The sequence below is a fragment of the Saccostrea cucullata genome, unplaced genomic scaffold (assembly GCF_032062105.1).
Source record: "Saccostrea cucullata isolate Sc308-1 unplaced genomic scaffold, CSIRO_AGI_Scuc_v1 ctg1899, whole genome shotgun sequence".
In the NCBI taxonomy this organism is placed as follows: domain Eukaryota; kingdom Metazoa; phylum Mollusca; class Bivalvia; order Ostreida; family Ostreidae; genus Saccostrea; species Saccostrea cuccullata.
Window position 1 is genome coordinate 169310 of NW_026924123.1, and position 12981 is coordinate 182290.

Genomic DNA, 12981 nt, shown 5'->3' on the forward strand with positions numbered 1-12981 from the left:
CGGTAATAATCAATATTTGCCCCTCAAATCAAACTTTGATGGAGATATATCTAATTAAGTTCTTGAACAGGGGAGTATACGCTGACTTCAAAGCACTGAATATTTTCATAAGTTATGACGCCATATGTACGTAATGACGTCACAAACATGACGTAAATTTAAGTTTTCATGAATTTTATAGAAAAATGTACATATTTCGTCGATATTTTGAATAATAGTCACCGAGCGCATGTGTGTTCAGGATCAATATTTTAATATAATGTGTAGAAAATTTGACTTGTTGGGGCAAATATATGCAATATACCGCATATAGTTCTTTCATTCAGTGATTTGAGAGGAGTTGCAGATAAGAGATTAGTATCCAAAAGCGTAACAAACAGACGGACGGACGTACAGCTGGACGAACGGACGGACCGATTACTATATACCCTTTTCAAGCGTGGGGGAGGTATAATATATAAATTTGCCTTTGAAGACTTAAATTAAATCTCATAGTGTAAAATTAAAAATGAATTATCCAAGCAAGTTATTACAATTATGCAAACATTGCTTTAATCTTTATGGGGAACGATTCCAAATTAAGCTACCTCGACATGTTCTTCTTCAAAATTAAAAAAAATATTTTGAATCTACATTTTTGAAATGAAGCCAAATGTTATTCTTTTCTTTTTTAACCCATTTCATGTTCTTTAAATTCGTCTTCAAAATGTTCTTCAATTCTTTCTTTCTGCATTGTTTTTTTTTTTCAATTCTCAAGATCAACTGTTTTTTCATCTATTTACTTTTAACTTTTTCCCTATAATATTGATTAAACATTACTTTACTTGTTACATTTTATTTTTATCAAGTTTGAAATTCGTGTCATATTTCCTTTTTCGTGAACTGTTTTGTTGTGATGACTGTCTGGTGTCTGTAAACAAAGATAGAAAAAATAACGGAGCAAGAAAAGAACGCATGCGCAAAAAAAAAATACTAATTAGTATCTTTATTTCCAGACGTCCGCGAAATCGTAGATTAAACCTAGACAACTTGAGGAAAATGTAAAAATAGACAATCTTCTATCCTTTTTACTTTTATTAACAATTTTCAATATTCTTATTAAACTATAGTTAACTTTAGTGATATTTTTGACCTTATGAAAACTATAGTTAACTAAAGTGATAACATTGAAATTTTGATTTATTATACTGATAACTTTGACACTATGAAAACTTTGAAATACTATAGTGATATATTCTTATGAAAACTTTGATGTGTTAAAGTTATCACTCAAATATCTTTAGATAGCTGTTATAGGATTGTTTCTCTGTAAGTCTTGTTTGATATACTTAATAACATTAAATGATGTTATTTACTTATATAAAAAGGGCTAACTGAAATGAAAGACAAAAACAAAATTCATTTTAGAAATGCTTTCCAGTAGAGGCTCTAAAAACCTTTTTTTTTTCAAAAAACCATAAAATTACAAACAAATTTGGTAAAAAATGCGTTGCATGCAAAGTGCATGGAATTTTTGGAAAGAAGAAGACATCGACAGATATCTTTTGTAAAGTACGATTATCTGTAAAACTGGATATTACCCATTATGTGTAATTCATTAACATTCTCTACAGATAACTATACTGAGGTAATAAATTTAAATCTTTGAATTTCTAAAAATATCATGTCTAAAACTTTCAAAAACCGTAATTCTAACTTTGAAACTTACCATATAGTTTTCACTTTGACACATTGATTTATGATAGTGATCACCATGAAAACTTTGATTCACTAAAGCGAATATTTTGAAACTTTTATTTACTATAGTGTTCAATTTGAAAACTTAACTTTTACTATAGTGATTACATTAACACCATGAAAACTTTGATTTATGATATTGATCACTATAGCACAATAGTGATAAGTATGAAAACTTTTACTTACTTAAGGAATAACTTTAAAACTTTGATTTTCTATTATTAACGATAGTAAACCAAAGTTATTTTCTTCTTTGTTAGGGTTTTTATGCAAAGACAAGCTATTACATGTATATCATAATGTTATTGTCTTTAGAAATATTTATAAGATTAAATTGTAGTTTTATGAAAGAAAGCCTCAAAATATGGCATTATAAACATTCAACGGTTTTTCAAACGTCAGATACCATCTAGTACAAATACAGAAAGATAAAAATATTCTTCGTATTTATTTTCTAGCAAATGTTTTTCTTACAGACAAATTTATTGTCATTGAGTAAGGCAATGTATTCATTTTGGTCTGAAACATTTCAATAACAAAGTCATTCATAATCATTTCCATCATTGATTTCTTCCTATAATATTTTTCTACATTCCAAGAAAGACATAAAGGGTCCCATTTTGCATTCTGTTTTACATGAAAATGCATTAAAAGACGCATTCTTATTATATTTTCCCACTTCACAATGATTTTAAAAACATTCCAATATTGTAAGAGAAGTACGTGCATTTAATCATGAAGGTTTTAAATACTGAGTGCAAATGTTCTATTAAGGTCATAAAATACCCAAGTCTGGAGAAAAGGGGAATTTGTTATAGTCTGAATTTTTTTTTATGCCGTGTTAGGTTCATATTCATTTGATGCATGATAAAGTTAGAGTTGTATCTCTTTTGGGGGTCTAATTTTTCCATCTTCATAAAAAAGAATTTAAAAAGAGTTGTAATGTTTAGCTTTGAGGATAATTACAAAAAGAGGACAAAAATATTCTTTTCTTTTTTTTTTTACCCGTTTCATATTCTTATAATTAATATCGATTTTTTTTTACATTATTATTCCTTTATCATTTCTAAAGTTTATGTATTTTAACATCTATTAACATTTATTTTTTTTCCTTTGATATTGAATAAGAATGACTTTAATTGTCACCATTTTTTTTTGGTCAAGTTTGAGTGTCGTGTCATATTTCCTTTTTGTGCACTGCGATAAATGTCTGGTGTCTGTAAACAAAGATAGAAAAAAATAACGGAGCAAAAAAAGAACGTATTCGCTAAAAACAAAATTTTAATTGGTATCTTCATTTCCAGACATCCTCAAAATCGTATATGAAACTAAGATAAACTAATGTAAATGTAAAAATAGAAAATCTCCTCTCCTTTACTTTTATTAACTTATTTTCAATATTTTATCAAAAAACAATAACTTATCTTTCGTATTTTAAAACTAAATTTTATAAAAAAATTTACATATGGTATACATGTAGATAGAAATATTTATAATGCGAAGCATAAAAAAGTCTTTCTTGTTTGTGATTTATTTGGAATATATCTGTTGAATATATAATTATTATAATTAGACGATTTATATAATAATCTTGATCTGGTACAATAAAATCAGTTTTATGAAGATATGCCTCACTTTGTTTCCCTTCCTCACCCCTCCCTTTTGTTTACTTCTTTGTATATAAAGCTTTCACAATGAAGATTCATTATATACATGAATGTCATATATCTTTTGCAGCTTTATGAAATGAATTTGTATAGTATTTACCAAAGAATTTGTATAAACTATATAATATAAATTATATGGAGGAAAAATTATATAGTATATGTATGTATCGAATGTAAACAAATCTATTGCACATACTCTGTAAATGTGAAAGCAAAAATAAATTCTATGAATTAAAAAAAAAAAGATATGCTTTTAAAACATTAGGATCATGAAGCAAATAGCGTTTAAAAATATTGAAAATTATAATTTAAAGTATTAGAAATTTGACAAATTATCCTGAAAACCAAAAGACAATACATGTATATTTTATTACACAGTACACTATAGACAGTACAGTGTCTTTCACGTCTGTTTTTTATTTAGATTCTAATATTATTTTGACGATAGTATTTAAGGTAGGTCTGTACTTTCAAAATTTTTTCTGTCAAACTCATAGTTTTAAAAAAAAATTTAATACCTTGAATAAAATATAAACTAACCAAAACACCCATAAATGACATATCTTTGCAGGTTAATTTTCATACAACTTGTCTTAGATTATATACCTCTAAAAATTCAACAACCAAAATTGAACATAAAGCATTGTGATATCATATTCTATTTAGCTATGAACTAAATCACATAAAAATTTGTGTTATGGTCAGACGACACGTTCCTCAAATAATTGTTAAGTATTTCTTGGTATTATACATAAACAAATGTATTCATATTTGTCATTCTCCTCTGAATTCTACATTGTTTTCAAAATAGTTTAAATATAAGAAGACCAAAAATTGTGATATAGGCTATTCAGAATATAACCAATAAAGGTTATATAAGTAATATGACCCTGTGGTATCTTGTCCAAATGCCTGGTAAGGTACCCTAATTTTTTTGTGAGGAATCTTGTTAAAGTACCTATTCTTTAATGACAATTTCTTAAGAAAAATTATATATATATTTTAGGAATGTGTCGTCTGACCTTAAATCTGATGAAAATCAAATATACTGTATGCAGGGAAAAATTGCCCCCAAATTTTTTTTAGGCTACTTCTTTGCCATTACATCTTTGGGTGAATTTAAAAAGGGGCGAATTAGCGAATTAAGAATATGAATATATATTTTCTTAAACAAAACTGTGACTGGGCGAATTTAAATCGGGGCATAATTGGTTGCAAGTGTGAAAGGGCGAAAATTAAACGGGGCCAAAATAACCCTGTATACAGTACTCATTTTCCAAGAGAATAATTGAAATCTTTATTGGATAACATTAAAAATTGATGTTGAATCTGTCCAAGTCTTTCAGAAAAAAATCTCAAAATATCTTTAATTCTAATAAATCTCAAAATTTAAACTGTTTATATGCCTTTTTTCTTTAAAACTATTAAGAATTATATCTATAGTTAAAAGAAACAAATACTTTATCATGGTTGACCAGATAAATTTAACAAAACTTCCTTTTGAACACGTATGCCCCCATTTTTGGAATATCAACTGTTTCAATCATTCTTTGCAAAATTTAAATAAAAGTAAAATTCAAAAAGATTATATAGGCTTAAGGTCATTGGCAACGCAGGGTTTCCGGAGAAAAAAGGGTTATACATAGAGAATTTTTTCACTTATGAAAAAAAGTCATTGAGAGTGATCTCCCGTATGGGATTCTCTGGGCGCTGAAAACAAATAAAGCATATGTAACAGACTGAGAGGAAAACAAAAGCACGTGGGTTTTTTTTATCGAATATATTCAACTCTACAGTAATAACAGAAAAGCAGCGATGGGTTTGTTAACATTGTGTTGAGGGGACAGACAGTCAACAGGTCGTCATTTTAAATAGGTACATGAATGCTGAGAAGTGCATAGATGTGAAATAATTATGGTGAAAAATAGAGATAGCTTAGTAAACCGGATGAGAACGATTCTAATAAATCCTTACTAATAAATCCCTATAAAATTGTTTTATGACAGTTCGTTCCAAATAAAGTAAATTATAGAATAGAAACACGCAACCAGTCTCTTGATCGATTAGATGTTAAGGGAAGTAACTTAAAATTAAAGAACAGTGCTGGTATTTCTGTGTTTTGCTTCAATATTTGCATTTTCAGCCAAAGTATGTCAACGGAAATAAGGTTTCAACAATATATTTTATGTATAAATCCCATGAAAGAAATGGGTTTTAGAGAAAACTTATGATTAACAATAATATAGGCCCATTTTATCTTCATTTTACATAGGAAATGCATTTAAAATTGTAAAAATATTGATTTGACAAAATCTATAAAGGAAGGCTGGCATGATGGGTAAAAAAAACCTGAATTGAACATGTTTGGTACCATTAAATCTCTTCACAAAATTCCTTAAAATCAATAAAAATAGATTTTAAGTTAGTTTGTTGTAAAAAAAAAAAAAGGAAAAAAAGCTCTAGGTCTATAAAGTCAATAAAGAATTTTGTGTCTGTTTACATACTAAATGTCATATATATCCTTTGGACAGAGTGCGAAGTGTTAATTTCCATAAATGATGTACATCAAATGTTTCTACGCAAAATGACACTATAATAAACAAATATTTGCTTGCTAAATTATTTTCAATCATCGAAAAAGATTTTATTTTTATAAACAATCGATAATCAGAATTTGACATGGTGTGTAAAATCAAAACCAGATCCGTAAAAGTATGGACCTGCCTTAATGTCCGATTAATTGTCATTCTCTGTTATCATGTAAATATTTGTGGCATGCATAGTTACAGCTTTTTTTCTTTTAAATTTACTTTAAATCATTAATAATATTAGAACATTTTATCTTTGCATTTTATAAGGAATATTAAAATCTCAAACTAAAATTTTGTTTTATTTATTTAAACAAAACTGAGGTACCCATGATACAAAGTTTCTGGAAAAAATTAAATCTTTCATTTTCTGAATTAATATATTGACTCAAGTTTATATAGATTTTTTTTTTCATATTCAATATTAATTAATATTCTCCTTCCATCATCTGATCTGTGTACATTCCAACAATGCTAGGTAAACTTTTGTGAAATAGGACAGACACAACTCTACTATGAAATGAATCAGAAAAAAAAAATGGTAGCTTGAACCAGCCCATCTAGCATTGTCAACGTTTTACATAACTGTAACATAATGAGATTCTTGTAGAAAAGTAATTTTACAATTAATGACATTAAACCAGTTATAAAGAGTTTGCCTGTTAGAATAGTCATTAAACCCGCAAGCATTTAACGACAAAAACTTTGATAAAGCTGACAAATACAGGAGTTCAGTGAGTTCAATGATGTACATTTTAACTTAACGTTTACCGTTTCCATTGATTTATCCCCTGCCATTTCAAAGATTTTTTGCGGCACAAGCAATTATCTCCCTCATCATGTTTTTCCAGGTCAGGCTGTTGGTAATATTTTGATTGTTTCTTCGTATGACAGGGCAGTACATCAGTACAGGTGATATTTTTCTTATTCAAGACTAGTCTTTGTGATATCACACACATCTGCTTCTTCAATGAGAATGGAACTCGGAAATATTTACATCTTTTGATTGGTCATCGACAAAATTACCTCGATTAAAATCATTCTGATTCAAGGCATAAGTACTCTGAAGTTGATATTAAAGAGATGTGCTGTTCCTCATGGACACCAATCATGCAGTCTTCGAAGACTTAGTCTTCCAATAGACTTTTGGAATCGCAATTGGCACTAATTGTGCTCCTTTATTAGTCAACCTGATTTTATATTACCATAAGGCAGAATTTATTCAAATACGAGAGAAACACTATGCAGGAGCAGAATGGAGCCAAAGTAGGAAAGCGAAGTTTTAAACTGAATTATATAGGAAAAATTCTTTCAATATCTTCTTCTCAAGAACCACTTTTCCAGAAGTTATAAAATTTATGTGGAATCTTCTGATGTAAGATAAATTCTGAATTGTTCAATTTATGGCCCACGTGGAAAGAATGGGACCACAAAATGGCCCACAAAAATCTTTACATTGAAATATATAGGAAATAATCTTTAAACATCTTCTCAAGAAGCACTGCGCCAGAAAAGATGGAGTTTGTGTGGAATTTTCCTGAGGTTAGGTTAATTCTAAATTGTTCAAATCATACCATCCAGCCGGGGATAGCTGAGACCACGTTAAAAATTTTTTTGCCCTGAAATATATAGGTGTATCTTTTGCTTGTTCATATAATATCCTGAATATATAAGAGTAAAGTTATGTTTTAAAATGTAATTGTCATTAAATCAATTTTAACTGTGAAAATATGCATAAATAGAAAAAACTCTTTATTGGTGCGTAAAGATGTATACCAAGATAGGGAAAGGAATTTTTATGAATAGTGTAATCAAAGGTCAAAAAGATGAAATTATATAAAAGCCTTTTCTGAAATATGTTAAATGTTTCTAAATAATTAAGAAAGAAGTCAATTTCATAAAACATAATTGAATTTTTTTTATCTACGCAAACATTTTAGCCAATGGTTATTGAACTGGCTTTTATAAATTATAATTCATTTTGAATTAAAATTAAATCTACAAAATTTGGAGCAAAAAAGAAAATTCAACATTTAAAAAAACAATGCTTTAAATCAAAACTTATATTTACTTTAAAAAATGTATATTCAAATTTTGGACATTAGGAAATAAATATCAGTATGCAAATACAGAAACAAATTCTCGATGACAGCTACTACTTAACTGTTCATAATATGTATAAATATTACGAATATAAACTTTAAAAAAATAAGTCCTAAAATATTGCCATATAGCAAAGGTTTGATATATGTTAAAGTTTTTTTTTTAATTTTGAACCGAAGAGATAAGATGTTTTACATAAAATTTTCTTTTAAAATAAATTAAAAACCTTCACTGAAGAACAGCAAAGCCATGTTTACTTGTATAGAGGGAAAATGTGATATATGTTCATATACAAATGTTCTGCTAAATATACTTTTAAAACCATCTCTCATGAAAACGGTATGAGGATTTATCCAGTAACCTTTTAGCAGCGACATTCCTGTCCCATTCCTGTTACATTTCTTGACCAAATTAGTAATCCATCCATTTCAGAGTATTAAGTTTAACTTTGTCCAATTCTGGGCGAAAAAAATTTAAAATTTGAACTTATACGTTTGCTTAAAGTAAAATGGCAATTTAAATAATTATCTCAGTTAAAACAAAAACGCGACAGAAAAATAACTAAATTAACTTTAATTCCTTAATGGCAATAGTTCATTTTATTTTTTATTTATGGACAAACAATTTACAGACTTCTTTTGATATCTTCTAACTCATAGCAAATAACCAGGAAAACTAAACCAGCTTTATATACATGTAGTAATTTAGTTATGTTATTACTGCCAACATTCAATATATAATTAATGGTGTATCTTATAATATCATAATATATACGATTTGCTTGTTCGTGTAATGTCCTGAATATATAAGAGTAAAGTTATGAATTCAAATGATAATTGTCATTAAATCAATTTTAACTGGGAAAATGTGCATAAATATGAAAAACTATTTATTGGTGCGTTTATATCTATACCAAGATAAAGAAAGGAAATTGTGGAGGAAGAGTGTTAAACGAAAATTTGAGATGAAATTCACTGGGAAGAAAGAACGCCTTTTCCTCAAATATCTTAAAAATGTTTCGAAGAAAAGACGTGAGAAAGAAGTCAATTTCATAAAACATAAATGAATTTTTTTTTTATCTACGCAAAAATTTTAGCCAATGGTTATTGAACTGGCTTTTATAAATTATAATTCATTTGGATTGGAAGATTGGATTGACAAAATTTTCACAAGAAAAGGAAATTCAACATTTAAAAAAAAAATGCTTTCAGCACACTCAAAATTCTTATATTTACTTAAAAAAAAACTACAATATTGACAAATTTTTGGACTTAGGAAATAAATATCAGTATGCAAATGCAGTAACAAATTTTCGATGACAGCTATTACTTACACTGTAACTGTTCATAATATGTATAAATATTACAAAAATAAATTAAAAAAAAAAAGTCCTAAAAATATTGCCATACCCCCCCCTAGGTTTTTATGTGTGAAAGATAGCATATTTGTTTATTGGTTACAGGGTACAATCTCATCGGTCATACAAATTCAAAAGCATAATAAACAAACAAAATTATAGAAATGTAAATCATTTTTTTTATATGTCTAAGGAGACTGAAATTCTCGTGTTACCAATAATTGTCAGGGGTGTTGAACACAAATACTAGTATTACTCCGAAGAAAAGAATCTAATCTCATGGTGCTTTCTGCATTACTTTTTTTCTGGGGCTGGAATCATTGATTTAAGGACAGATGATACAAACAAACTTTTGTCAAGATAATTGAAAATTACAACTTGAGTCATGTTTTAATTAGGAAAATGAACAAGTTTCACCGAGTATTTTTAATTTTTCATTCAATGTTTCTCAATAATAAACTAAATATTATTTGTATAGATTAATAAGGATGGTTGCAGAAAGGTAGAGTTTTGAACATCAAAGAAGATTTACAATTTCTTTATATAATAAACATTATTTGCAATAAAAATAGGCCCAAAAATATATACCAATCCAGGCATCCATTTTTTTGTTTGTATCATCTGTCCTTAATGGCAGTAGCTGCGCATGCGAACTTTGATTCGAGATAAACATTTTTATATATATAATGTAACGAAGGATATTTATAAATGTGCTTGTATTGCCTTAAGACATGAACGTTTGATTCTGAGGTAAGATTCTACCTTCACAAAAAACGGTTTTTTCTGGGTATTTGTGAATTTAAAATTTAAAAAAGAAGAAAAAAGAAAATCTATAATAATCTAATATTTCAAGCACTAGTTATTTATCAATCACATGCAGAAAATTTAATTTTTAATCTATTTGGTAAATTTTGGGGAAAAAAAATAATTTATACAGTTGAATTATTTGTGTCCTCTTTATAATAATTTATTATTTTAAATATTCAGAATGGCTTATCTAGAGCGTGCATCAGAAAAACTTTTTGTTGGACTCTCTGAATGTCGTTTTATTGGTACGCAGGAAGAATTGACCATGAGAAGGGATATTATAGAATTAAAAGGTAGAATAGATAATAAAGTAAGTCCTTTCGGATGCAGTATGTTGCATAGTGGCAGCAAACGAGAGGGATTTCGAATGGAAAGTTCAGATTGTGACGTAATGTTATGGCCGAAGTTCCATAAACTTATATATGAATTATCTCAGACCAAACATTACAACTATACAAACACTACTCTGATCTTAACGGAAAGTGATCACAATCTTCCTGGATTTGTTCTTCTAAAATTGCTAAATGACTCAAACAGACCTGATGTTATATTTGCTTGTTTTCCTATGAATAAGGGACGGTACATATCTAGCAGTACATACAGTAGAATCATGTGTTCTATTCTCGGAGGACCAGGATCTGTCCCTCACGGTCCATGTTTCAGTGGAACTTTGGGAAACAATGATTTTGATCTCGCATTTTGTTTCAAGTCCGACTTCTGGCCCACTCAAGCCATTTCCTGGATAGGTAGATGTAAAAATTGGCCTCCACCTCATATGGTCCGGAACATCATCAATAATGGATGTCATGTTGTACCAATCGGTCATCGGTCATCTTTATATGAAAAGACCGAATGGAGGATTTCATTTTCACAGGCAGAGCATAAACTCGTAGATTGTCTGAATCACTGCCAATTTTTGTGTTTTACTTTACTAAAATTGTTCCTTAAAGAGGTCCTGAAAAAAAGAGATAGAAGAATCTCCATTATGTTCATACCACATGAAAACGGCTTTATTCTGGGTTATTCAAAAAAACATTATACCTGAATGGCACCCACGGAATCTCCTAGAATGTTTCCGAATCTGTTTTGAAACGCTTATCAACTACGTTTATCATGGCGTATGTCCAAACTTCTTCATTCCAGAAAACAATATGTTCTTTGGGAAAGTTTACGGAAACATACAACACAATCTGTATCAGCAGCTTATCAGCTTGAAGAGGATTTGGCCATCATGTTTACTATTGAGCCAAGAAATGGAGAAAAAATTACATAAATATTCCAATTGTCCAATTCCAGTCAACTGCCAAGTTATACGCCCTATACCTGAATTTGATCGTGAATTTTTCTTTGAAATATTCTCTTATACCTTTTATCAAATAAAAATCATCTTCGATCCCATTAAAAGCTTACAGACACTAGAACAGATTTTGGAAAATGAAACCCTTACAAAATATCAGAAAACTTTTATGCAAGTTTATGTATCAGACATTCTTCGCATACTTGCATTTGAAACAGCGTCTTGTTGCGCGAATGCTTCTAATAAAACAAAGTACTTTTTCGAAATGAGATCTGATGAGATGTTAAGGTTGTCAAGAAAATTTGGTTTTCTGTCCACGCCCCTTTATGTAGCACTTTTCCTTTATAAAACAAACAGATATCTAAAAGCCGTAGAAGTATTAGAGTGTTTAAAGATCAAAATGTCCAAGAAATCTGTGATGTACCGATACACAACAGATGACTCAGCTTACGAGGAAGCTGTAGAAGAACTACCATGGTCCATAAGATTGAATCGGAATGTTGTCGCAGACATAGTATTAGATAGTGACCTGGATTATCTCAGTGAGTTAAGTCTAGAACAGGAGGTCAGTAAGAATTTCATGCCTGCAATTGGAATTCCTCCATATGTCATGCTTTATTTTCTATTGGTCTTGTGCTACCGTCGTGTTAACGCAAGGAAAGCACAGGAAGCTTTAGATGATTTGTTTATCTTTCTTCACAATGACGAGGAAGAATACGTGCTTAGCGAGTTCAGGAACATATCATGGCAGATACTAGGGATCTGCCAGGAACTCACTGATCATAAGGAAGCCGCTTTGGTCTCTTACAAAAAGGCTGTTGAAGAAGAGAAACAAGTTAATAAGATAAGTGAGGCAGCCATAAAAAGAATTGATAGAATTCAATCTGGTCAGTAAAATTAAATGTGATGATGAAACTTATATGATCACAGAATTGTATGAACACAAAAGACATGGATATATATACTTGTCTTTCTTATATAGAGACAAGTTTTGCACGTCTAAATAAAAAACCATTTTTTACAATAATGCATCTTGCTTTAACTCTGTGGCTTTACATATGTAATTTATCTCAACGAAATTTTAACATTTAAATTTTTGGGTCATAAAGCTTAAGCGTAAACATAATATCTGTTCAGAGTATGAAAATTCTTTATGTCATGTATACATTTATATATCTAAAGTAGACTGTTCCAAGGAACACAAGTGGCTTCTGCTTTGTAGCTTCGAATTCAATAAAAGTGTAAATAAATCTCAGGTTTTTTATTTTCTAGTAGCATGATGGATTACGCATTTGCCTCCACAGATTGTATAAGACTGCCATAGAATCAGACAAAGAAAATATGGTTCCAAAAAGAGAATCATTCTGTCTTTACTGCAATTGTAAGTCTACACGATCCATTGTTGAAAGCCAATCCCGATATATT

The 12981-nt window shown here is 29.2% G+C and overlaps 1 protein-coding gene across 1 annotated transcript; it reads left to right on the forward strand.

Moving 5' to 3' along the window:
* The first annotated feature begins 10126 nt into the window (after positions 1–10126).
* LOC134265798 (uncharacterized) lies at positions 10127–12742 on the forward strand. The gene is made up of 2 exons (XM_062748009.1): positions 10127–10202; positions 10440–12742. The coding sequence occupies exon 2, from the start codon at positions 11258–11260 to the stop codon at positions 12449–12451; it is 1194 nt and encodes a 397-aa protein (XP_062603993.1). The 5' UTR covers positions 10127–10202; positions 10440–11257; the 3' UTR covers positions 12452–12742.
* The last annotated feature ends 239 nt before the right edge of the window (positions 12743–12981 follow it).